This window comes from Moschus berezovskii, chromosome 26 (assembly GCF_049115385.1).
Source record: "Moschus berezovskii isolate FMDL1 chromosome 26, NW_MosBer_1.0, whole genome shotgun sequence".
Taxonomy (NCBI): Eukaryota; Metazoa; Chordata; class Mammalia; order Artiodactyla; family Moschidae; genus Moschus; species Moschus berezovskii.
In genome coordinates, this window is record NC_142485.1 from 43,763,333 (window position 1) to 43,790,201 (window position 26,869).

At 54.0% G+C, this 26,869-nt stretch overlaps 1 protein-coding gene across 7 annotated transcripts; it reads right to left on the reverse strand.

The window, feature by feature from the left end:
- Positions 1-4,926: 4,926 nt before the first annotated feature.
- CLN8 (CLN8 transmembrane ER and ERGIC protein) lies at positions 4,927-25,245 on the reverse strand. 7 transcript variants are annotated; one of them, XM_055416313.2, is made up of 4 exons: positions 25,038-25,245; positions 14,975-15,022; positions 14,260-14,872; positions 4,927-5,821 (listed from the first exon to the last, which is right to left on the reverse strand). In XM_055416313.2, exons 3-4 carry the CDS (start codon positions 14,785-14,787, stop codon positions 5,522-5,524), a joined length of 828 nt encoding a protein of 275 aa, XP_055272288.2. In that variant the 5' UTR covers positions 14,788-14,872; positions 14,975-15,022; positions 25,038-25,245; the 3' UTR covers positions 4,927-5,521. The 7 variants fall into 7 exon arrangements, with proteins under 7 accessions (XP_055272288.2, XP_055272286.2, XP_055272284.2 ...); XM_055416311.2 differs by lacking the exon at positions 25,038-25,245 and adding an exon at positions 20,940-21,102; XM_055416309.2 differs by lacking the exon at positions 25,038-25,245 and adding an exon at positions 20,056-20,276.
- Between the last annotated feature and the right edge of the window lie 1,624 nt (positions 25,246-26,869).

A 26,869-nucleotide genomic window follows, 5' to 3' on the forward strand; every position in this document is an offset into this window, starting at 1 on the left:
AGCTGTCAGTGTGACTGAATCACGGTGCTGCAGAGCTGACGCCACAGAGACTAAACTTCAGTGAAAATGCCATTGGTCCTTAATAAAAAACAAAAAAGGACCTCGCAGGGTCCTGCCATCTAGGCTGGAGACAGTCCTATCAATGCCTTGTCCGGTATGCACAGTCTTATGCAAAGACAGACTGCTGTGATAAGCTGCAAAACAAACTTCCTTGAGTATCCTTTTCATAATCAAACTTTACAATTATGTAACATAATTGGGGTAGTTAGGAAATTTGGGATGGTCATGTATACACTGCAGTATTTAAAACGGATAACCCACAAGGACCTACCGTACAGCACAGGGAACTCTGCTCGATATTCTGTAACCACCTAATTTGGAAAAAAATTTGAAAAGGAATAGATACATGTATATGAATAACTGAATCACTCTGTTGTACACCCGAAACTAACACAACAAAAATTTTAAAAAAAGCCAATTATGTGACAAAACAAGGAACTATCCACAGGTGAGTCTTAGTAAACACCTCAGTTAAAATGTCAAAATTCTAGTTTTCTTATCAGGACCACCAGATTTTTCAGAATTCCATACAATTTCTAGAATAACAACATTTACCCATACATTATAACCTAAGAAAGTTTTGACAGTACTTCCCATGTAATTAAACATACCGAACAATCCTAGTTTAATCTCTTAGACATTTTGGGGTTCTGGGCTCCTTTGTTACAAACGTGTAACAACTTTCCTTTTCCCATATTAGTTTGTCCCTACTTTCTTTCCTATTTAGAAATAACCAACTTCAGGACCAAGTTACTTTTCCCCTTAACAAAATGCATTTTCATTTCTCATATCTTTCCTAGTATACTGAAATGTTTCACTTATTTTAGTGGCTTAAAATATATACATATATGTATATTACAGCTTTTCACCCTTAAAAGGGCTTCCCTGGTGGCTCAGTGGTAAAGAACTCACCTGCCAATGCAGAAGAAGCATGTTGGATCCCTCCCTGGGTGGGGAAGATCCCCTGCAGAAGGAAATGGCAACCACTCCAGTATTCTTGCCTGGAGAAATCTATGGACAGAGGAGCCTGGCGGGTACAGTCCATGGGGTCACAAAAGAGTCGGGCATGACTGAGCAACTAAACAACAGCCCTTAAGAACCTTAATCTCCAGCAAAAACAGAAGCAAGGATGTTTGATCATACCAGTGCTTCCTGATTGGAAAACTTAGGTATTCTACAGCCTTCAGAAACACACATCATCTCATAGAATAATTTCTGTCCTCAGTGTGGTGTAAGATGTTTCTAAGAAACCCAAACATATTTAGTTTTTCTCTCATAAAAAAAAGTGGGTGAACTTAGACTTGTTTAGCAATTAGCAATTCAAACAGTAACTTCCCATTATTTAACTTAACAAAACTTTCAAGTTGCCAAAATCTGGAGAGACTATTTCTAAGTAGATTTCCTAAAACAGTTATTCCCAAAGAGTTCGACTCCCAAAACTCTTATCTCAATTATATTTAACTTAAAGGTAAGTCATTCTATCAAGTTACTTTCCTTGCTCATGAATTTTGTAACAGAATTAATAAGATCTTATTAACTTTCTTAAGTATAATAAAATTATAGTTGATGACTCTTGAAACATGTCTGCATTAACTAAGTTTAACAAGCTGAAACTTTCAGACCAGATATTTAATACTGAGTATTTCCCAGATCACATGAACCTGAAATTCATTGGGTAGGTTTCTTTTGTATTTTTGGTTAGCACTTAAGAGCTCCTTTACACATTACTGAATAATTTTGATACTATCTGTGGGTAAAGACATACCTCTATAACAGACACCCACACAGAGATCTCAGTTTTCCTGCTTTCCCTCTTTTCTCAGGAACTGTCAGAATGTTTACATCTCAAAGGCACAGGGAGAGAAAAGCAGGTTCCAATTAGAAAGCCACTTCCTCTCACTGCATAGGCAAAAGCCAGTTTTTAGAACATCAGAGAGCCCCATTTGGCCATTTTCAAGGTGAGATCTCCTTCAGTACCTTAATAGCCTGTTCAGCTTAACAGATAGTTGTTGTTGTTCAGTTGCTAAGTCGTGTCTGACTCTGCGACCCCAGGGACTGCAGCACACCAGGCCTCCCTGCCCATCACCAACTCCCAGAGTTCACTCAAACTCATGTCCATTGACTTGGTGACGCCATCCAGCCATCTCATCCTATGTCATCCCTTTCTCCTCCCGTCTTCAATCTTTCCCAGCATCAGGGTCTTTTCTAATTAGCTGACTCTTCATATCAGGTGGCCAAAGTACTGGAGCTTCAGCTTCAGCATAGTCCTTCCAATGAGTATTCAGGGTTGATTTCCCTTAGGACTGACTGGGTTGATAGAGCGTGGCACACAGCACCCCCCCCCTGCACTTCTAGACGAGCTTGCAGGTGACTCTGAAACAGACTTCAAACTAAGTGATCAGTTTCGAGGAGGTCTCTGAGAACATTCAATCCTTCCACTTCCTTTCTTTCCTAACCAGCAGGGTCTCCCCTCAAAGATCCAGGGATCCAGACCCCAAACAAGGGTCAAAACCAGGAAGAGAGAGCAGGCTGTGGACTCACATACTGAGACACAGACACACACACACCCCTGAGATGATAAACAAACCCAGTCCAGAAGGCTCACTCGGATTCAGTGGCTTAAAAGCTAAGGAATTTCATGCTGTTCCCCTTCCCACTCACAGAACAGTTTCAGCTGAACTGTGGTGTTGTCATTTAGACAGCCACTTGGGGCCGTTTCTCCCTGGATCCCAAGGAATATTGGAGAAAGCAACGTTGCAGTAGAATCACATTTTCTTCCTGTACGTGGGAGCGTCACTGAAAACAATCCAGTTCTGTAAAACACACCCCAGGAAGCTCTGTGACGGAGCAGAGCTCTGACGTTGCATCCTGCATGCAGCCCGTGTCACCAGCAGTGCCAGGGCCTCTGGGGGTGGCAGTGAGGTCAGGGTGCCAGCGTGGGGGGCGGCGTGGGGACACACACAGAGCACAGTGTCCAGGCCTGCAAAGGCCGGTGCCTGACGCTGCAACTGCACAGCAGTCAGAACAATGCACACACCAGGCCAAGTTAGACGTGGCTCCCAGCCCACTCCTGCCGCTGTGAGGCCGGGCCCTGCTGAGGGAGGTGTGGCATCTCCACTCCACACGGGGGCTTCGGCTGCGGTCCCCTCCGAGCTCTCTGGGTTCCCAGTCATCAGAGAAAAACGACAAGTTTCTGAGTTTTTCACATCACTAAACATGATCTGGCAAAACTGTGTATACACTGTATAGTTTAGTTACGGAAAAGGGGGAAACTTTGATCTAGAAAGAGAAATGTTGAATTAGTAAGATGGACAGGGAGGCCTGGCGTGCTGTGATTCATGGGATCGCAGAGTCGGACACGACTGAGCGACTGAACTGAACTGAACCAGAGCAGAAGTTTAGTAAAGGGAGGTGAACTGAAAGCGCCCACAGGGGTGTGCGCACCACTCTTCTGGGTGAACTGCAAACGTGACCCGTACAACAAGAAACCCGTCAGACCTCCAGGGCGGCGCCGGCTCCCTCGGACCCACTCCCCTCCTCCTGGGGCTGCTCCCCAGCTCCGGGTCCTGCCCATCTCATGGGGGCTCCATCAGACGTGCAGATCCGGTGAGAGCCTGGGGCCCTGAGGAGAGGACCCTGGGGGATGCCTGCAGGAGCCAGCTTCCCGCTCCCACCCCCGCCCGCCAACTCCGCACCGTCCGCACCGTCCTGGGGCAGCCTCTGGCCATCAAGAGGCATGGGGACCAGCCTCCAAGGTGCGTGTGCAGGAGGAAGAGGAGACGGTCTCCCTGTCGTGCTTCTTTAAACACGGACGCATTGAAAGGAAACGTCAGCCCGTCAGCCCACCACCGGACCAGCCCTGATGCTGGCTGACCTGCAAGGCTCCCGGCCACACCCATGTGGCTTTGCCACAGGGCTGAGCTGGGGGCCACTCTCACCCCTGAACTTCTAACACTGCCCTTCCTGGTGGACCTGCGCCTGTCCTGGACAGGCAGACACAGCCGCTCAGTGCTCTGCAAACTGAGATGCACCTAGGGATGCACTGGGGCCTGCTGGCCGGGGTCAGCGGGGCGCTGCTGAGATGCACACAGTTCACGGGCTTCAGCTGCAAGGCTGCTGCCCAGCTGGCCACCACCCAAGCCTCAGACCCCGCTGTGAAGACAGACGGTGCCAACTCCCCGGCCGGGTTTGTGCCAGAGAGCGAGGCACCCCCGTTGTCCAGCGCTGTGACTGTGAAAGCCCTGGGACCCACAGCAGCGAGGGGACACTCGGGGTGGAGGAGGGCAAACGCTGTCGGGCAGCGGAGGCACCGGGATGCTGGGTCATCATCTCAGGAGGCTCCTTCTGCCCAAACGCCCGGCTGTGTCTTCCCGGGAAGTTGGTCGGGGTGGAGGCAACACCAACTTGGCCGAGACAGGAGGTAGAGACTGAACCCGGAAGGTCAAAGGCCCAGCGAGGGTCACGTGGGAATCAAGCTGTTTCAGATCTTAACCTGAGTTTTGAACATATGAAGACTTATCATCACAGCTGCATCTCCAAGACGGAAAACCTCCGCAGCAAGGTGAACGGCACTGAGAGATAGGCAGGGACGTGCATTCATGTTCTGTGAAGGTCGGTCACTTTGTTCAAGTTCTGGGCGGTGGAGACAGCCTCAGCCCCCAGGGTCTGTGCGAGGGGGAGGAGCCCCAGGAGGAACGCAGTTTGCTGGTTGTGTTTAACGTTGAAACCGGCTCTCCAGTTGACACAAGCAGGTGGTACACCTCCTGACCTGTGTGCGCCCCCCGCCCCCGCGCTCCCCAGGGCACACGAGACTCTCACGGCCAATAAACGTGTTTTCCAAAAACACTCAAGGGCACTTTCAACAGATAGAAGCTTTTCATTTTAATTGCACATTCGTGGCCAGAAAAAGATGTCAGCACTGTCAATTAAACTGTGGGGCCAACATGTGAGGGTGGCGGTGGGGGTGGTCACCAGGAGGAAGGAAGGTGGCCTGCAGCCCAGCATGGCCGGGCCCAGGTCCCCTTGACAGCTCCCTGACTCGAAACCTACAGCGATTAGGAGTGAGGGGCTGGCTGCACACTTGGTTAAAAGCAGCTCTCACATCTAGACAAGAGATTACTCACATCTCCCTCCAGTGTCAGCAGAGCCACACAAAGGGGAAGCAAAATTCTTGCTTGGATAAGCTTTGCCGGGGAGACGCCCCCTCCGCGGCCCCGGGACCGTCGTGACAGGGTGACGAACTGGGAGCCTTTGCTCCTGCCGACGTGAGCAGGGCGATGAGTAGGTCTCAGGGACGCCTCGGAGGCTGCGCCACGGCCCCCCTGGGGAGACCGTGCACAGGCCGGGCGGGACACAACCTGGGCACGTCCGCTCCGGGCCATCCGGCGCCACGCGGCGGGCACGCACGCCTGGGGTCGGCGTCGGGGGGTGGCCGCAGGCCACGGGCTGGGGGCCGAGGCTGCTACCTGGCCTTATTGGGCGGCACCGGCCCGTTGGGGCGGCCGGGGGCGAAGTTCCAGTCCACAGGGTTGAGCAGCTGATGCGTCTTCTTGCGGGTCCAGTAAGGGTTGATGAGCAGCGTGAGGAGGGCCAGGCCGACCACGAAGAGCGCCAGGTGCGGCGGGAAGAGGCTGCGCGCCAGGCCGGCCCAGTGGCCCAGGCACACCCACCACATGTGGTAGGTGAGCACCATGCGGCAGTGGAACAGGTGCACCATGGCCCACTGGTTCAGCCTCCAGAGCCGCGAGTGCGCGCAGCCGGCCTGTCGGGGCAGACTGCGGTCAGGGCCGGGGCCGCGGCCGCCCGCCCGCCGCCCGCCCCGCCCACGGCCTCCTGCCCACGGCCGCCCGGCACCTCCCTCCCTGGGGCTGCCCGCCCCCGGGGCATGCACACACTGCACACAGCCAGTGACCAGGCGATGCTGGGAGACACGCCCACCACCCGTGACCAACCTCCCCAGGCCCCAGGAGACAAGTTCGGAATGAGATGTGTCCCCGTTTGTCTTCCGGCACTGTCACCCCAGTAGCCCGTGGACACAAGCCCAAGCGGACTTGCACTAAAATTATTCTAAATTCACAGTAAAACTAGTTCCCAACAGGGAACTTGAAGACTCTGCACAGCAGACCGGGCACACAGAGATGGGACTTTGTGGCTTCTGGCGGGGATCTCACTGCACCAGAACGGCCGGACACCTCCCCCACGAGCTGGTGCGCCCCGGCCTCTCCTTGCCGCCCTGGGCCATGCTGGGGCTGGGGCTCATCCTGGGCCCCCTCCCAGGGGAGGGCCCGTCTGGAACGCGCAGGAGGAGAGGGGCCCGGGGAGGCGCTGCCGCGGGCCAGGCAGCTGCCTGGTGACCCTGGGAACAGGGTGGCTTCGCTGCAGCTGCACCTGCCGAGTCCTGAAGGGACACGGACACCGACCTCTGGAGGGACCACACTGTAACAGAGGAAGACCCTAAGCTCTCGGAGCTGCAGAAGGTGTACACACAGCTCTGACACGGAAAGACGAGAAGCAACGGGAACCGTGACCCAGGGCCAAGTTAAAACAGGTGGAAAAACAGGAGTTTCTTCCTTGTCTGAAGTACTGTGAACTTCCAAAAATAACTTCACAGAAAATTTGAGTTGTCTGCCATTTCTGGGCCAGACATGACCGTGTCCTTTTCTACTACCAGGGATGTTTAAATCATCTGCAGATAATACCCAGAGAAACACCCTATTTATTCCGGCAGTTTTAAATGTTAAAAACTCCATTTACATTAGCTTCAACCAAACCTAGACTAAGAAATGAGTGTGAAGAAAAGCAGAAGAATGAGGCAGAGTGAAACAGTGGGAAGCAGGGAGCCCAGGATCCCTAACAGGTGTTTGGAAAAAGTCTTGGATGAATTGAGCCATATTATGTTCTCGGATGGAAAACACTCAAAAGACATTACATTCTTCCCTCCTAGAATCCATCCAGATTTAGTCCAAATAACAGAATACCTCCCTCTGTATTTTATCGCTTTAAAATAACTTTAAATAACTCCACCCATGCAGTAAATGCACCAGGAGTGCTGAAAGTGCCTCAGTAAAGGATGAAATATGGTGACACTTCAGAGATAAGGTGATGCCAGTGCAGGAAATAAACAACACAAATTGCAGAAATAAGTAAAACATATGGAGACTGATACTGGGCAGCGTTTGACGCCCCAGGGAAAGGATGGATGCTGTAATTACATCAGGATGCTTGCTCACTTCCTGGGAAAACCAGTGGGATCTCACTTCCCATTGTACTTAAAAATACTTTTTTTTCAAATGTCAATATTTCAAAGAAAAAGAAACCCACAGAGTACTAGGGAAACAACGCAGTTCTATAGAAACAATTTATGCCCAGTGCATGGGGTAGGCATTCTCCACTTTATGTCAGTCAGAATCATGACTCACACAAGTAAAATTCCTTAAACTGTACGATCAGACAGAAAAGAGTGCTTCTCAAACACCAAAACAAGTAAGGTTTGAGGCTTTCAATGATAGATTCCTCACATGAGAAAGATTCAGCCTATGCCTTGGCCCAAAGGATGTTAAATGTACAAACTGTAGAGTGGGGACGTGCTTAGCTAAGCGTGCCGTGGGGTGCACACACAAAGTGCAGAGTGAGTTGTGAATGCTTGGGGGACGGGAGACCCCGTCCTTCCCACTGCTCATCCTTTCCACCCAAGAGGCCAGCAAGCCATCTTCCATCCACTGAGCTGTCTCCTCCAAAGTGCACTAAATGTACTCATTGCCACGGTTTCCCCACTGAAAGCAGTCATCTTAAATCACTAACATCCACACCAGAAGCATGAACTTTTACTCCTACAATAATTGCATTAAGTCCAGAAATCTCCAAGCTTGAGAACTGAGCGTTTTTACTCTTACTTGAGAACTGAAGTTTTTGCATTCATCATCACCAAACGCTCTGAGAAAAGCTGGGTCAATGACTATCTGAGACTTAACCATGCAAGGCTCCTTTGTCTAGTGTGGGTCCCAGCAGGTAGTGTGCCTGGCATATATTTATACATAAATACACTGTTTTTTAAAAAATACCAATTCATCTGCACCTGGATTAGTGTCTCTGTGGATGAACCAGCTTAGATGTATGAGTGTGTAATTCATTTATTATTATTTCTAAACAGCATTTCAGAACAAAAGTGAAGGAGGAAACAGAAGCGTGAGCCCATCTGGGGTGTAAACTGTATCACACTGGTGGTGACGTCTGGTCCTGACACCTGCCCACATCTCATCAAACCAGAGTCCATGGCGAGAGTGCCTGGACCCCGAAGTCCGATGAGGCAAGAACTCGGCAGCTTTACGAAAGGCTTAGAGGGGTTTCAGCATCCTAGCGGCATTTACTCCCAAGGCTCAACAGGACCTGAACTAGAAGAAATAGTCTACCTGGACACGCTGGCTCTCAGCTGTCCTAGCTGAGGGGACAGCTTTGCTGTGGGGCCGCTGGCCACGTGGTGAACACAGCAAGGCTGCAAGAAGGGATTCCCATCCCCAGACCCCCCTTTTTCATTTCCATCCTGAGTGAATGTCATCCAAACACTTCAGAGGAAAAAGACCCCAAACAAAGTGCCTGCCTCCCTCTGGGGTACCCCCCACAGCTGGGGTCTGTCTGCTTCCTGAGGAGGGGGGCCGCTCCACCTCGGGAGGAGCTGCCAAAGACCCCCTCCCCAGTGCCTGATGTGTGAGGGGCGCTGGGGGAGACCTGTGTGAGCTGCAGGCCACAGGCAAACTCCATCATGAGGAATCAGGGACCCACGGAAAGGGCCCTGTCGCCAGGACAGGCCCCCTGGAGCAACAGGATGGTACATGTCCCACAGCACCCTGGGGTCAGGAGGAGACCCCAGCTCCCTGCTTCACGCCAAAGAGGGAGGGGTTGGGGCGTCCAGCACCCCAACTTGTTGGTGGGGCTCCCAACAGGTGAGCAGACAAAAGCCATAGCCTCCGCCCTTCCCCAGGAGGATATTGACAAGAAGCCCCAGGGCCCCGGCTGGGCCGATTGGTGGGATTCCTCCAGGCAAGGACAGTCACGAGCTCGGCAGAGGTCAGCTCCGTCTGACACATGGACTCCAACAGAGGCCCAGAGATGAGGGACAACCTTTCACTCCACACGGAGGGGCAGGACCCACCCCCAGCCCTGCTGAGGGGAGTCCTTGGGACTAGTACAGGATGCTCCCTGGGGGCAGGAGGACACACGGACAGAGTAGAACACTGGGCTTCCCCGGTGGCCCAGGGGCTGGGAATCCGCCTGCCAATAAAGGGACAGGGCTTGATCCCGGGTCCGGGACACCACACGCCGTGGAGCAGCGAAGCCCACGTGTCACAGCTCCTGAGCCTGAGTGCCCTGGAGCCTGTGGTCTGCAACAGGAGACGCCACAGTGACGAGAAGCCTGACGTGACAACAAGAGAGAGCCCGCGTGCTGCAGCAAAGACCCCGTGTGGCTGAGACAAACACACGGTTTATAAAAATGGACCGCTAGTGAACAGATGGAATGTAAGAACAGTCCCAGCGGAAACCAGGGAGCTGAAGAACACAGTAACTGAGCTGGGACGCGCACCAGGGAGGCCGCCAGCCGTCTGCGGGCTCAGCGTGAAGTGTCGGTTCCTCAGTCGACCCCGGCTCTTTGCAACCCCCTGGTCTGTAGCCCACCAGGCTCCTCTGTCCATGGGATTCTCCAGGCAAGAATATTGGAGTGGGTTACCTTTTCCTTCTTCAGGGGATCTTCCCGACCCAGGGACTGAACTCAGATCTCCCACACGGCAGGCAGATTCTTTACCATCTGAGCCACATGGGAGGTGTACAGTGTAACCCCTTCCAAAACTCCAAAGGCATTCTTAACAACAATAAAAATCTAAAGTTCACACGAAACCACAGAAGACCCCAAATACCCAAATCAATCTTGAACGAAAAGAACAAAGCTGGAGACACCACATCTTCTGATTTCAAACTCTATTAGAAACCGAGAGAAAATCAAAACTGCATGAACTGAGCGACAGACAGAAAGAGCAGAGGAACAGCCTCAAGAGCCCAGAATATATCCACATGTACACAGCTCTTGAGAAACCTGTATGCAGGTCAGGAAGCAACAGTTAGAACTGGACATGTCATATGCAGATGACACCACCCTTATGGTAGAAAGTGAAGAAGAACTAAAGAGCCTCTTGATGAAAGTGAAAGAGGAGAGTGAAAAAGTTGGCTTAAAGCTCAACATTCAGAAAACTAAGATCATGGCATCCAGTCCCATCACTTCATGGCAAATAGATGGGGAAACAGTGGAAACAGTGGCTGACTTTATTTTTCTGGGCTCCAAAATCACTGCAGATGGTGACTGCAGCCATGAAATTAAAAGACGCTTACTCCTTGGAAGGAAAGTTATGACCAACCTAGACAAAATATTAAAAAGCAGAGATATTACTTTGTCAACAAAGGTCCCTCTAGTCAAAGCTATGGTTTTTCCAGTGGTCATGTACGGATATGAGAGTTGGACTGTGAAGAAAGCTGATCGCCGAAGAATTGATGCTTTTGAACTGTGGTGCTGGAGAAGACTCTTGAGAGTCCCTTGGACTACAAGGAGATCCAACCAGTCCATCCTAAAGGAGATCAGTCCTGGGTGTTCACTGGAAGGACTAATGTTGAAGCTGAAACTCCAATACTTAGGCCACCTCATGTGAAGAGCTGACTCATTTGAAAAGACCCTGATGCTGGGAGAGATAGGGGGCAGGAGGAGAAGGGGACGACAGAGGATGAGATGGTTGGATGGCATCACCAACTCAATGGACATGGGTTTGGGTGGACTCCGAAAGTTGGCGATGGACAGGGAGGCCTGGCGTGCTGTGGTTCATGGGGTCACAAACAGTCGAACACGACTTAGCAACTGAACCGAACTGACACAGCTAACTGGTCTTCAACAGGTGCCAAAGCCACACAGCAGGAAGGGGTGGTCTCTTTAGTCAGTGCTCCTGGGAAACTGCACATTCATGCATGAGAGAATGAAATGGAACCCCTATCTCACACCCTACACAGAAATCAACCTGAGATGGACTGAAGGCTGAAATGTAAGATCCAACACTCCTAAAAGAATACAAAGGGGAAAAGCCTCATGGCACTGGTTTTGGCAATGGTCTCATGAACATTACAGCAAAAACAAAGACAACTGAAACATAAACAACTGGGATGACAAACTAAAAAGTTTCCTCAAAGCAAAGAAAACAACAGAGTGAAAAGGCAACCTACAAAGTGGGAGAAAATATTTGCCAACCATATGTCTAATATCTTTCCTTTTCTCCTTTGCTTTTCGCTTCTCTTATCACAGCTATTTGTAAGGCCTCCTCAGACAGCCATTTTGCTTTTTTGCATTTCTTTTCCATGGGGATGGTCTTGGGCCCTGTCTCCTGTACAATGTCACGAACCTCCATCCAGAGTTCATCAGGCACTCTATCAGATCTAGTCCCTTAAATCTATTTCTCACTTCCACTGTATAATCCTAAGGGATTTGATTTAGGTCATATCTGAATGGTCCGGTGGTTTTCCCTACTTTCTTCAATTTCAGTCTGAATTTGGCAATAAGGAGTTCATGATCTGAGCCACAGGCAGCTCCTGGTCTTGTTTTTGCTAACTGTATAGAGCTTCTCCATCTTTGGCTGCAAAGAATATAATCAATCTGATATCGGTGTTGACCATCTGGTGATGTCCATGTGTAAAGTCTTCTCTTGTGTTGTTGAAAGAGGGTGTTTGCTATGGGCTAGAAGAAGCACAAGCTGGAATCAAGATTGCCGGGAGACATATCAATAACCTCAGATATGCAGATGACACCACCCTTATGGCAGAAAGTGAAGAGGAACTAAAAAGCTTCTTGATGAAAGTGAAAGAGGAGAGTGAAAAAGTTGGCTTAAAGCTCAACATTCAGAAAACTAAGATCATGGCATCTGGTCCCATCACTTCATGGGAAATAGATGGACAAACAGTGGAAACAGTGTCAGACTTTATTTTTGGGGCTCCAAAATCACTGCGGATGCTGATTGTAGCCATGAAATTAAAAGACACTTACTCCTTGGAAGGAAAGTTATGACCAACGCAGATAGCATATTAAAAAGCAGAGACATTACTTTGCCAACCAAGGTCCGTCTAGTCAAGGCTATGGTTTTTCCAGTGGTCATGTATGGGTGTGAGAGTTGGACTGTGAAGAAAGCTGATCGCCGAAGAATTGATGCTTTTGAACTGTGGTGTTGGAAAAGACTCTTGAGAGTCCCTTGGACTGCAAGGAGATCCAACCAGTCCATTCTAAAGGAGATCAGTCCTGGGTGTTCATTGGAAGGACTGATGCTAAAGCTGAAACTCCAATACTTCGGCCACCTCATGAGAAGAGTTGACTCACTGGAAAAGACTCTGATGCTGGGAGGGATTGGGGGCGGGAGGAGAAGGGGACGACAGAGAATGAGATGGCTGGATGGCATCACTGACTCAATGGACATGAGTATGAGTGAACTCCGGGAGTTGGTGATGGACAGGGAGGCCTGGAGTGCTGTCATGGGGTCGCAAGGAGTCAGTCACGACTGAGCGACTGAACTGAACTGTCTAATAAGATGTTAATCTTGAACATACGAACTCCAGGGATTCCCTGGTGGCTCAGTGGTAAAGAATCCCGCCTGCCACTGCAGGAGACACAGGCTTGACCCCTGATCCAGGAAGACCCCACACGCTGCACAGCAATTATGCCTTGAGCAACATCTACTGAGCCTTCACTCTGGAGCCCTGGAATCGCAGCTACTGAGCCCATGAACCCCAGGGCCCACGAGCCGAAACAAGAGAAGCCTGCCACCACAACTGGAGGGAAGACCCTGTTCTCTGCAACGAAAGGAAAGTCTGAGCAGCAATGAAGACCCAGCACAGCCAAAAATAAATAAATACATAAAATCATTTTTTAAAAAGGACTACACACCTCACCAGTAAAAAATAACAAAGACTCTGATTGAAACGTGGGCCAAGGACTTGAACAGTTTTCCAAAGATGACACACAAATGGCCAACAGACAGATGAAATGAAAACATGCTCTCTGTCACCAGTCATCAGGGAAAAGCAAGACCAAAGCCAATGAGCTAACATCCAAGAAACAAAAGATACATTGGTGAGGACGTGGAGAAACTTGAACTCTGCGCTGCTGGTGGAACACAGAATGTGCAGCCACGGTGGGAAACCGTGCGAGGGGTTCGTTTCTTAAAACGGAACTGGCTTAGGACCCAGCAAAGGAACTGAAACCAGGATCTGGAAGAGCCTCAGTACCCCCGTGTTCACCGCAGCACGAGTCACGGTAACTGAGACCGAAGCACCCCGAGTGCTCCCTGATGGACGGTGGGTGAGGACAGCGCGCTGCACACTCGTCACGGGAAACCATCCGCCCGAGAAAAGGAGGGGGCTCTTCAGTGTGCGACAGCACGGCTGGACCCGGAGGACGTTCACCCAGTGACACAAACCAGGACAGGACAGACAGCACAAGTGCACATGGATGAGGTGTTTGGCAGTCCTAAATCAAACTGTGGAGGGCGGCTGCCGGGGGCGGCAGGAAGGCAGCGGTGAGTTACCCATCAACAGGCAGCAGGTTTCAATCAAACGACATGAGTAAGCTCCAGAAACCTGCTGCATGCATGTCCTATGGCTGACAATACTGTGCTGCCCACAAAGATGTGTGTAAAATAACGCAATGTGAAATAAAACCTTCAAGAGATGAATATAGACACAGAGAAAAAGCACGTTTTCAAGGGCTTACAAATACTGTCTACCGAGACCTCCCTGGAAGCCCAGTGGTCAAGAATGCACTTTCCAATGCAGGGGACACGGGTTTGAGCCCACTCGCCAGGGGGCAACTGCAAGTAAACCTGCGAGCCACAGCTACTGAGCCACAATGCCACCATGGAGACCCGACACAGGGAACAAGCAAGCATCTACCAACAACCCTGTCCACTAAGACAGACACGATACCCGCCATGTCTTCTTTTGCCATGGGCTGGAAGCCTGCTTAAAATTATTAAAATGGAATTCGATCAGAATGAGCTTCCTACTACTTTTATGCTCTAACCCAGCCTGGGGACAGCACAGGCCACAAGGGGCCAGCAGCAGGGGCGTCAGGGTGAAGGGACCACAGAGGCTGTGGAGGAACCAACCAAGCGGGTGTGGGGCGCCTACCTTCAGCAGCATCCAGGAGATGCAGGTGAAGGGCGTGCTCATCTCCAGCAGCAGTGTGACCATGGGCAGGTAGTGGCCGGCTTGGAGGTTGACTGCAGAGCCGAGAAATCCCAGGAAGGCGAAGAGGTGGTGCACGGCCAGGAAGCCGTCGAAGGTGCGGAAGAGCACGTTGGACACGTGAAGGGCAAGGTTCTCGAAGAAGAAGAAGCCGGTCGCCGTGGTGATGTGGAACCAGCACCAGTCCTGCTGGCCGAGTGCCTTGTCGGCCTGGAGCACGGGGTCCAGCAGCAGCGCCCACAGCCCTGCCGCAGTGCCCTGGACGCCAAAGACTGCGCGTGTGGCCGCCAGGTTCCAGAAGACCTGCTCGCGGGCTGCCAGCGAGCGGTAGGTGGCGTTCAGGGAGGAGGACAGCCAGTGGCAGACCACAAAGACGCCGAGGTAGAAGGCACAGCCGGCGGCCACCAGCGCCCCGCGGACCCACCCAGAGGTGTAGTCCAGGTCAAGGGCGCCAGTGCCCAGGAGGTTCATGCTGCCCGTGTCGTCTCGGCCAGGCCTGGGTCCACACGCTGCGCCAGGGCTGCGGCCCCCAGACCCTCATGCGCCTGTCCTCACCCTGGAGAAGAACAGAGCCTGACCTTCTGCTGGCCGGATGGAGCGGCACGCAGGCCGCGCCCACACCAGGGAGACAGTCACAGCACGGGCAACAAGCCCCTACCTTGTGCTCCTGCGTCTGGGTGACACACACACAGCAAGAAAGCTTCCGCTGGAGGGAGAGATGCACAAGAGACAGTGACATGACAGATGGAGGGGGTGTGGACAGGGCAGGGAGAGATACAGGCCCGATTCATCTGTGTGTGCACGTTTATCTCTGTGTGCGTGTACATCTGTGTGTATGTGTATCTCTGTGTGTGCAATCTGTATGTGTATTTATGTGTGTACATCTGTGTGTATATCTCTGATCCCTGTGCATACATGTATCTCTGTGTATGCGAACATCTATGTGTGTACACATCTGTGTGTCTCTCTGTGTGTACATCTGTGTCTGTGTATCTCTGTGTGCGTCTATCTCTGATCTCTGTGCATACGTGTATCTGTGTGTGTGTACATCTATGTGTGTACACATCTATGTGTGTATCTCTGTGTGTGTACATCTGTGTGTGCGTCTCTCTGTGTACATCTATATGTTTATCTGTGTGTACATCTGTGTGTACCTCTGTGATCTCTGTGCGTACGTGTATCTGTGTGTGTGTACACATCTGTGTATCTCTCTGTGTACATCTGTGTGTGCATGTATCTGTGTGTGTACATCTATGTGTGTACACACCTGTGTGTGTATATATCTATATTTCTGTCTACTGTGATGTTCTGACATCTGACATCTGGGGGTGACTCCCCTGACGCCACCCCACCAGCCAAGGACCCACCAGGAGCCGCCCACGACCTGTGCCAACCCCCTGGCCAGGTTGGCCTCTACCACCTGCCCTGCCCCCGGGAGAGGACACTCCTCTGCCTGGATTACCCCGGCCGGGTGCCTGGCAACTCAAAACACCCCTGTCGCCCAAAGCCCAGAGAAATCACTAGAACAGGCCAGTCTCGTGTTCACCCCACCCTGCGTGCCTTTCCCAGCAAACCCCAGGACAGGCCGTGGCCTCCATCCCGCTCTGTTCTGCCTTCTGCCCCCTGACCCCCGGGCCCCACCTCCAGGCCCTGTGAGCACCACGGGCTTTGTCGTCCTCTGTGGCCACACCTGCCTGACCCTCTCAGAACAGAGCCTGGAGCCGTCTGGTCCCGCAGTGGTCAGCTTCCAGACCCACAGGGTGGGGGGCAGCTCCGACAGGAGTGGGCCGGGCAGATGGAAGGAAGCCTCACCATCCAGAGCCAAGCCCCACACAGGGGCCGCGCGACCCTGAGCTCTGCTGAAAGGCAGCCCCTTCACCCTGTCCGCCCCCTCCCTTCACACGTCCCCACAGCACTGCACTCTGAGCCAGCACCTCACATCATGGAGTTCTGTCTTGAAATGGGGGTTCCCCTTTTCCTGTGACCCTGAAAAGCTCTGACTAAACAACTCAAGCTCGCCAGGGGAGTGGCCCGTACAGGGGCCCCTTCTCCAAGGCTGGGGCACCCCGGGGCCCGGGACTAAAGAACCAGAATCAGGGCGGTAGGTTCTGACCCCGGCTCCACCATTTAGGAGTGGGAACCCAGGAGCCAGAGTCTGACTGCAGGAGGTCGGCTGAGAGGAGGGCAGGAGCCGATGCGGAGGTTCTGGCTGGGGGTCTGCCCGGCTCATGGGACTGCGGATTCCCAGGAGCCGGGCGAGCCCAGGTTGCTCTGTGGACCTCTGATGGCCGTGTCCAGGCCCTCAGAGCCGGGCTGGGGGCTCAGACCGCCCGCGGGCTCACCTCTTCCTTTCAAACACGCAGGGCGACCCGGGCGCCTGCCCAGGGCCTGCCCTCACTGCCCTGAAGGGCCAGGTGCGGGCGGGTCTGACATGCCCAGGTGCCCTAAGCAGGTGCGGAACCACTGAACTTGCCCAGTGCCCCCAGCTCTAGGGCCCTGCGACCCTGAGAAGCTGTGGTTTAGTGGCTTCCTTTCCTAACCGAGTGAACATAACTGAAAGCGTGTGAGCGTCTCCTGTGTGCTGCAGGTGGTTTTTACTGTGAGCCAAGTCAAAAACCAGACCAAACCCGGTCATCCTGCAGAGAAAGCCCGGAACGGACAGCACCCCCCATGCCACGCCCCTGCCTCTGACCTCCCTGCTGCCCAGCAGGCAGCGTATGGAGACGGGCGGTCCTGAGGGGCCGGGCAGAGGGCCCAGGAGGGTGGGAAGTGGAGACACGAGGCTGCAGCAGAGTCGACTACCCGCCTCTGAGGACACAGGAGAAGCCAGGGCGGAGGGGAGGGCAGCTCCCAGCACCCAGGGAAACCACCGCCTCCAGAGTCACTGACGGGCACCCTCAGCCTGGTTCTGGGTCCTCCTGCCTTCCAGGATCTGTGCTGCAGTCAAGGCAGACACTGAAGCTCCCAGGCCAGACAGAGCCGAGTTGGGACCCATCAGAGACATGGACGCAACTCCCTGTGCAGACCCGGGACCCAACCCCAGAACTTCGACCCCGGTACCTGACCCCAGGACTCTACCCCAAAACTCCACCCCAGTACCCGACCCCCAGTACTCCACCCCCAGGACTTCACCCAAGTACCCAACCCCCAGTACTCAACCCCAGTACTTCACCCCCAGGACCCGGCCCCAGTACTCCACACACAGTACTCCACCCCTAGTACCCAACCGCAGGGCCCACCCCCAGTACCTGGCCTCAGTACTCTACCCCCATTACCTGATCCCACCAGGACCCACCCCCAGTACCCAGTCCCAGTACTCAACCCCAGTACTCCACCCCAGTACTCCACCCAAGTACTCTACCACCAGTACCCAGTCCAAGTACTCCACCCCAGTACCCAGTCCCAGTACTCCACCCCCAGTACCCAGTCCCAGTACTCCACCCCAGTACTCCACCCCCAGCACCTGATCCCCATACTCCACCCCCAGTACCCGACTCCAGTACTCCAACCCAGTCCCCAATCCCAGTACTCCACCCCCAGTACCCAGTCCAAATACTCATCCCCAGTACTCCACCCCAATATCCAACCCCAGTACCCGACTCCAGTACTCCATCCCAGTACCAAGTCCCAGTACTCAACCCCAGTACCCAGTCCCAGTACCCGACCCAGTACTCCACCCCCAGTACTCAGTCCCAGGACTCAACCCCAGTACCCGACCCCCATACTCCACCCCCAGGACCCAACCCCAGGACTCCACCCGCAGGACTCGACCCCAGTACTGCACCCCAGGACTGGACCCCTGTATTCCACCCCTAGAACTCGATCCCAGTATACCCGCCCCACCCTGGTCATTGCTCAAGCCCTCCCCGAACACACCCTCCTGCATAGCTGCCTGCTCAGAGCTTCTAGGCAGGTTGGGCAGGTCCAACCTGTCACCTTGGGCCCCGGGGACACACAGGTGAGGTGACCCATCTGAGCCATGAGGGGACAAGGCCAGGCTTTGGGTTGGAGGTGGTCTGCAGTAACCTAGTCAGCGGCCAGACAGGCTCCAGAACCCCGAGATGGCACTGCTGCCCCTTGGCAAGCAGCACCCCAGGGTGTAGCTGGGACCTGCTCAGGAAGGCAGCACAGACCAGAGGGTGGCAGGCAGAGCTCCAGTGACTCAGAGCCTGCCCCCCACCCCACCACACAACTCACCTTCTAGGCAAGGGGACCCGGGGCCAGCTGGTCCTATGGCAGCAGGCTGGCCTCAGCTCAGGCACCAGCTCGAGATCACTGTTGCTTCCCCCTGTGTAGCCACACCCAGGAGCACAGACCCCCTGCTCTTTCGATCCTGGGAGGCTCTAGAGTCACCCCACTGCAGTCCCTGCTTCTGGGCAGCCAAAGCCCTGCAGCCGAGGGGAAGGAGCTCTGGGGCTGGAAAGCCCGCCTCTGCCCCACAGGCCTCCATTTTCTTCGGGAAATCAATCTATGTACAAACCTCATCTCACTCTTTCACAAGATTCGGTGGTACTGGCCACTTCCCTGCACTGGACTAGGCGTTTTAGAAAACTGAAGAGGAGGGTTTCCACAGCCCCGTCCCAGGACCGGGGTCTTGCCACCAGAGCAGGTGTGAGCTCCCGCCGTTCACTGGAGGTTACACTGATCCAAAACTTGGAAATACGTCAGAAAGAGGGAAAAGGAGGCTTTCTTATAGCACCCTGAGTCGCTTGCAGGCCCCTGAAGGTCACCTGACCTTCCAGGACACATAGCAGTTCTGTTCAGCTGGGACTGAGCAATGAGGTCAGCCAGAAGCACCGATGAGGTGCAGCGCTCCTGGACTATCTATCCCTCGCCCCAACCGCCGCCCTGGAGTTAGTTCTGTCCTCTCTGAGGGTCTTTCCTCAGTGAGTTAGTCCAACCTGACCTGTGCTTCCTGTTTGCCCAGGAATTACTCCTCTGTATTTTGAGAATTAAACTTCAGCAGCTTTTAAACATTTTTTTTCCAAAATTTAAAGACAAGCTCAACATGGTAAAGAAATCACACTCCAAAAATAAATATCACTGATTTGAGGATGCAGAGTGGAGCTCGTGTGAAGACATGCAGGAAGATCCCACTGAGTTAAAGATGGGATGTGGCAGCAACTGATGGCCTGGAGAGAACCAGCCAAGTCTTTAAAAAACTGGTCAATTTCCATCTCATCTTGTGGAGCTCTCCTCTTTTACTTTTCAGTACTTTTCATCTCCTAAAAAAGCTCCTATTCCCTATTCCACCCACAAAATTGCATCCCTTTAATACGCAGTGTGAAAGAGGTATTCTCCAGTTTTAAAGTGGTACAACCCATTTTATGTCAATATTTAACGCAGAATAAAGTTAATTTTTGACATACAAAAAGTAAAAAAACACTCTCAATGAACATAATTCAAAAAATATAAATAAGTCCTACAGCCAGCACGACCTGGTCTCGGCCTGCCTGCCAGTGTCCTCTCGGACCGCCCGCAGACTGCACCCCTCCCACCGCGGCCTGAGCCCCGCGCGGCTCACCTGCTGCCAGAAGGACCTGATCACTGCCCGGCCCACCTGTGGACAGGACGACCTGTCCCTCTGCATGTTCACCTGCGGACGGAGCGACCTGATCCTTGCCAGCCTATCTGCGCAAGGGGCGATTAGACCCCCGCGCGGCTCACCCGAGGACGGAGCGACCTGACCACTGCCCGGCCCACCTTCGGACAGGACGACCTGACCCCCTGCGCGCTCACCTGAGGGCGGGCGAGCCGGATCCCGCCCCCACAGTCCAGGCCTGGCCGTGAAGCACCGCTGGCCGCACCAAGTGGGCGCGGGGCTCCTCGGCGCGGGGCTGGGGCTCTCAGATCGCCGAGGAGACGCGGACCAGCGGGAGAACCCGGCCCCGCCCGGCGCCCACCCGAGTACCGAGGTGTCACGACCCGCGCGCACGGCGCAGCGCATGCGCGTCCGGGGGCGTGGCCGCCCGGCTGTGGGCGATACCAAGGGTGCAGGCCGGGCGGGGGCGCGGGCCGTACCACTAGCGTGGGGTGGGGCGGAGCTCTCTGGCCTCTAGGGACCCAGCCGGGGACGCGCCCTTCACGGCCCAGTCGGCTCCCCGGACCGAGATGGACAAGGGAAGGGCCGCCGGTCCCGCAATTGCGGGGAACGCGGCCCGGCCATGCTTCGGTTCCCTCGCTGCGCTCCGCGGAGACAGCCGGCGGAGCCCCGGGGACCCGCCCCGGCGGCCCGCAGTGACCCCCCGGCAGAGGCCGCGGGCGCAGTTTCGCTTCCCCTCGGGCGGGCAGGTGACCAGCTCCCTCCAGGCTGGCCCAGCGCGCGCCGGGGCAGGGACCGCACTGCTGCCCGGCGGCTCGTGGGGCCGTGAGGTGGGCGGGTGAGCCCCACGCCCGCGCCCTCTCCGCCGCCTGGCCCCCGCCCCGCGTGGGGGCCTCGCCCCGGGCGCACGGGGCCGGGCTCTGGGGCGCCGGGACCACCTCCCGGCCTGGAGCCAGGCAGCCCTGCGCCCCGGATGGAGCAGCGGGGAGAGGCCGTGAGACCCCGCTGACCCTCGGCCCCGCTCACACCTGGCCTCCCGCGTGCTCCCGTGTCCCCGGCAGCGGCCTCCCCGCGCTCTCACCCCCGAGGCTGCCTTCAGGACGCTTGTCACCGCTGGGCATCCTGTGCTCTCATGCGTTTGTCCTAGTTCTCTATTGATTTTCTGACTGCGGGGTTAGTAGCCCCTGGGCCAGTGCCCGGCACCTCCGCGGTGACCAGTGACCAAGGCGGGTGCGGCAGAAAGAGCCCGTGGGGTCCCGTGGGAAGCGGCCTCTGCCCTCCCGCCCCGCCCTGACCTGCTGCCTGGGGCGCCCGCGTCACTTGACTGAGCTGCAGGAAGGCCGCCCAGCCCGCAGACTCCGCGGTCTTCCTGCCCCTGTAACCCGAGAGGAGAACCACGGCCTCAGCCGCCACTCAGGACTTCTCTGAGGATGAAATAAGACATGGAAATTATCAGCGCCCTTGAAAGTATCAACGATTCGTGTGTCCCTCCAGCACGCTGGAGGTTTCCATTCATACTCGGACTTGGCTCATCGTCTAGTTTAGGCTGAACCCCGAGTCCTACCTGTCCCGTGGAAATAGATCTGAACCGCTGGGGGAGCCTCCGCCTCCGCCCTCGGCTCCGGAGCACGGAGGTCCGTCCCTCCGCGCGTGGCGGTGACCAGGCCGCCTTGCAGAGGAGGAGCTGGGGTCCGCGGCGCCGGGTGCTGACTTGCTAGTCACACAGGCAGTAAATTCCTCAGTGCCTTCAAGGGTCTTGTCATCTGCTCTGCTATCTTTAAAGCATCCTGATAAAAGCAGTCATGTTTTCCAAAAATTACAGGTTTAACTGCTGCTGCTGCTGCTGCTGCTAAGTCGCATCAGTCGTGTCCGACTCTGTGCGACCCCATGGACGGCAGCCCACCAGGCTCCTCCGTCCCTGGGATTCTCCAGGCAAGAACACTGAATGAAATGCCCCTGATTCCTGCCCTGGATCTGTCCTCCCTGGTGAGGCATCTGTGTTCCCATCCTGGCCACTGGCCTCCTGCGATCCACCTCCTCCCACTTGGACCCCTCTCCCTGCTGGGGGTGTGTGTGTATGTGTGTGTGTGTCTCCCTGCTGGGGGTGGGGTGTGTGTGTGTGTGTGTGTCTCCCTGCTGGGGGTGTGTGTGTGTGTGTGTCTCCCTGCTGGGGGTGGGGTGTGTGTGTGTGTCTCCCTGTTGGGGGTGGGGTGTGTGTGTGTGTGTGTGTGTCTCCCTGCTGGGGGTGGGGTGTGTGTGTGTATGTGTGTGTCTCCCTGCTGGGGGTGGGGTGTGTGTGTGTGTGTGTGTGTGTGTGTGTCTCCCTGCTGGGGGTGGGGTGTGTGTGTGTGTGTCTCCCTGCTGGGGGTGGGGTGTGTGTGTGAGTGTGTGTGTGTCTCCCTGCTGGGGGTGGGGTGGGTGTGTGTGTGTGTGGGGGACCAAGCTAAGCCCTTTCTGTAAATGGTCGATTCCTACCTCAGCTGCATGCACACTCCCCATGTGTTGTAGGTAAGGAAGCCAAGCCAGGGTGAGGGTAACTGACTGACTGGTCCCATTTCCCACAGGGCTCGGGGAGGCCGAGTTTGGGGATCAAAGCTGTGAGGGTGTAGAAAAGAGGACCGAAAACACAACTTGTAGAGGAGGTGGCCAGGGCGGCACCTTTCTTTCTGATCATATAAGCAGTACACGCTCATTGTTTAATCAAGAAAAAGACAAGTTTTTAGAAGACATTAGCAGATGGGGGTTGGGATTTCTCCTGTCTTCCTAAGAACCAAGGGAGGAGGGGGGGTTCTCCCCAGTTTTAAACCTGGGAGTCACTCTCCAGAGTGGAGTAACTCTGGAGTGTTACACTGGAGAGTGACACCCCCACACCCTGCTGCCAATCAACAGTTGAAAGCACTGGACCCGTGCTGGCCGTCTGCGGACTCTGGGTCAAAAACAAGCGCAGACTCTGGATTCTGGCTATGCTGGCGATCGGGGTCCCCCCAGCTCAAGCCAGGCTGCCCTCTGTCCTCAAGGCCCAATCTCAGGCCTGTCCTTGCACCTTTAGTTCAGCTTTAGCAAAAACCCCCTGTGCTGGGTATCTGATCAGATTCCTCAGCCCCACCTCCCATGTTATCACCTGGGCCTCCCTGTTGAGTGTTCAGTGAGAATGCCCTGGCCTTGATGCTTCCTCCCGGAACATCCGGTCCCCCAGGCCCCCAGATACACCCTGCTCCTTGGCTGGACCCCACCTGTCCCTGTTGTATTCGAAGGTGAGCCCAGGCTCCTCCCCGCTGCCCCCACCACGCAGGCCTCCAGGTCCCCACACAGGTCTCATGGGGCCTTGAACTGGAGCTGCTCACTGTGCTTCAGCAACTACTCTTGACAGGGTCAGAGTGAAGGGTCAAAGTGGCCGATTAAATAGTTCACCCCATTCGGGGGCTGTGAGTAGAATAATATGGGAGACCCGTGTAGGTTCATGATCTCTCAAGAGAGCAGGCTTGCTGAGCAACAGAATCAATGGTGTGAGACGCACGAGACACGCCCCCAACAACAAAACAGCGACGTGAGACCCACATCCTGCCCGTGAGCTCAGTAAGTTAGGGATCCCCAGAACGTGCTCTCTGCACACACAAAAAAGCAGTAATTTGTGGACCTTGCTTGACCATGTAGAGTCAAGAAACCTCCCCTGCTCAACCTGGAGGAGGAGCTGATGATGGAAGCATGACCTCTACTCAAGAAAGACAAAGAAGATCTCCTCCCCTCCCCACTTTTCCTCTGATTGTAAAACTGTAGTCGGTGTGTTCTTAGGGCATCTCCTATTCTACTAAAGCACCTCTTACCTACCACCTTGCCTCTCACCCCATTCTTTCTGCTCTGAGACGTAAAGGACTGTGTATGGGAGCTCTTTGAAGCCCCCGAAACAGCACCCACTGGTTTCAGTCCCATGAATACTAGTTCCTTAACAACTGTGGCAAAACAAAAACTTCCTGGAAACAAAAGACATTTATCACAGAAAAATGTACCTTCCTAGAGTCATTCCTGCTCCTATGAGTATTCATTATGTCCATTTCTTTCTCTACAAAGCATATTTTTGAACCACCAAACACAGGTCCTATGGCTTGGATCCAAGAGTCTGAAAACACGCTAAAGGCTCAGGCTGGGGTCTCGACTCTCATCAGTTTTACTCCTACTGCTCTGGGACCTCGGAAGGCTTGATTAACCTCTGAGCCACAGACAGGAGAAGATGAGATTGGTCTGAAGTCTCTTCCAGGGACTTCCCTGGTGGTCCCATGGCTACGACGCGGTGCTCCCAACAGAGGGGCCGGGGTTCCATCCATCCCTGGTCCGGGAAGTAGACCCCACCTGTTGCAACTACGAGTCCGCGTGCTGCTGCTAAAACCCGACACAGCCAAAGAAGCAAAATAAAAATAAATATTAAAGAAAGGTCTCTTTGCGCATCCAGGCTTCTGCTCCTTGAGTGTCAGCTAGGTCAGTTTGCCTCTGGTGCAAATGATGAGCTTGGAAGCTAATGGCTGTCATTATCTTGGCTTACAAAGAATCCTTAAGTCTCCCCTGGCCAAACACATCACTGTAACAACAAAACTGCCTCCAGAAAACAGCTGGTTCAAGCGCTGCAGAACCAGGCTGTTTCTGGGGCCAACAAGTACACCCTCAGCTGGAACACCCCTGTCAGGGCCAAGTCTGGACATTCTTGGTTGTCACGGCGTGGGGGAGGGTGCTCTGGATGCTGTACTTGCCGGAAGATGAAGCACAGGAAACGTCAGCCCTGCGGGGCCGGGGGTGGAGGTACCCTAGTTACAAACAGAAACCCTGCGAAAGACGCCCCACAACCCGTTGGTCCAGTTCCACCTCCTCTGGTCGGTACCAGATGGAAATCAGGTGACCTGGAGGGTCAAGCGCAACTGTGAGAAATGCTCGATTCATACCACAGAGAGATTAATGACCTTGGCCTCTCACCTCGGTTATTATCTTACAGACAAATTTACAGACTCAAAATTTGCCCTCCATCCCCCGCCAAACAGAGCACAAGGTCATACACACATCAAATACACAGGCACGTAAGGAAAACGGGATTTAGCATTCCCAGTGTCAGGTAGAATGTTGTAAGCGGGCAAATCCCCAAAGTAGCACACTGAGACAGGACGTGCAAAATCGCCAAACAGCGAAAACCTACCTGAGAGCGCTCCGTTTTCTCCCCTGGAAACTGCAGCGTCGGATGCAGAGACCAGGATGTGAGACTGGGGTCAGCTGAGCAGAAACCACAGCCGCAATTAGGAGACAGACTCCGTATTCGCAGGCCTTTCTCTCTTTACAGTCACTGAGCCAGAGGAGCCATCAACGAGCTGTCCCGCTCACCAGGGCCTGAGGGCCCCGCATGACCCGACCACCACCACCCTCTGACAAGAGCCTCTGCTCACTGAGACCAGGGCAGAGTGACTCTGGTCTTCATAATTACCTGGTAGGCGTGGGGAGTGTCACAAGCAAAGTCTTAGTCACTCTGGACGAAAGTCACCCAGCACGAGGGCCACAGGATGCCCATGCGCCACTCAGGGGCCGTGGTCATACCTGGTGGGGGCGGGGTGGCCCGGAGCCCAGCCGGCAAACCTGTTTAGTATGAGTCGTTCCAAGGTAAAGACAAGTGGCAGGATGGAGGACGAAGCCTCCAGAGGGTCCAAGAGGGACTGCTTCTGCCTTTACTAGGGAGGACTCACCATGTTGGCGTGAAATGACAACACGCTGACCTCAGAGCCACGTTTCCCAAACAACACTGAAGACAGGGCTTCCCTGGTGGCTCAGTGGGTGAGAATCCGCCTGACAACTCGGGGACATGGGTTCTCTCCCTGATCTGGGAAGATCCCACATGCCACAGAGCAACAAAGCCCACGTGCCCCAAGCCCTGGGCCCACGTGCCCCAGAGCCTGCGCCCTGCAACCAGAGAAAGCCCACACGGTGACACAGAGGCAACCAAAAATAAACAATTAAAAATTTTTAAAGAATAAATAAAACAAAAAACAAAAAACTCCTGACAAGGTGCCTTTATGTCTGGACACTGCCAGCTGGTCTTCTGTTCTTTTCTACCAATAAATATTAACTGTGAAAATCAATCAGCTCCCAACCTCCAGGCACCTGGGAGCAACCTTCCTGTTACTACATAATTCACTTAAGAAAAAGGGCTTCCCTAATGGCTCAGCTGGGAAAGAATCTGCCTGCAGTGCAGGAGACCTGGGTTCAGTCCCTGGATCGGGAAGATCCCTGGAGAAGGGATAGGCTACCCACTCCAGTATTCCTGGGCTTCCCTTGTGGCTCAGCTGGTAAAGAATCACCGCACAATGCGGGAGACCTGGGTTTGATCCTTGGGTTGGGAATATCCCCTGGAGAAGGGATAGGGCTACCCACTCCAATATTCTGGCCTGGAGAATTCCATGGACTGTATAGTTCATAGGGTCGCAAAGAGTCAGACACAATTTTTGCTTTCACTTAAAATCGCAGGATGGTCTGACCTTGTGTTTACAAGTATCAAGACAAGAGACAGGGCCTAAGCTGAGGGCAGTCACTGCATCAGAGAGAGAGCAAGAACACCCATTCAGATAATGCTTTTTATAAAGTTTGTTTCATAAGCATTTTTAAACCTATTTATTTCTTTATGGCTGTGCTGGGTCTTCGTTGCTGTGTGGGCTTTCTCTAGCTGTGGTGTACAGGCTTCTCACTGCAGTGGCTTCTCTTTGGCAGAGCGCGGGCTCTAGATGCTCAGGCTTCAGTAGTTGTGGTGCATGGGCTTAGTTGCTCTGTGGCATGTGAAATCTTCCTGGGCCAGGGATTGAAGCTGTGTCCCCTGCACTGGCAGGCAGATTCTGAGCCACTGGACCACCAGGGGACTCCAGGCATTTTTCTTAGTATGTGCTCCAAGTGGACAGGTAACCACGGCCATTTCAGTTAACCGTGGTCCATTCCGAAGGGAGAAGAGATATTGCGATAAAACAGAGTGTATTCTCGGTTGAGAAAGTA

Coding starts and splice junctions, on each gene's coding strand:
- CLN8 (XM_055416313.2), bottom strand. CDS start 14,787: ATGAACCTCCTGGGCACTGGCGCCCTTGACCTGGACTACACCTCTGGG. Junction 5,822..14,259: donor TCTCCTGGATGCTGCTGAAG/GTAGGCGCCCCA, acceptor CTGCCCCGACAG/GCCGGCTGCGCGCACTCGCG.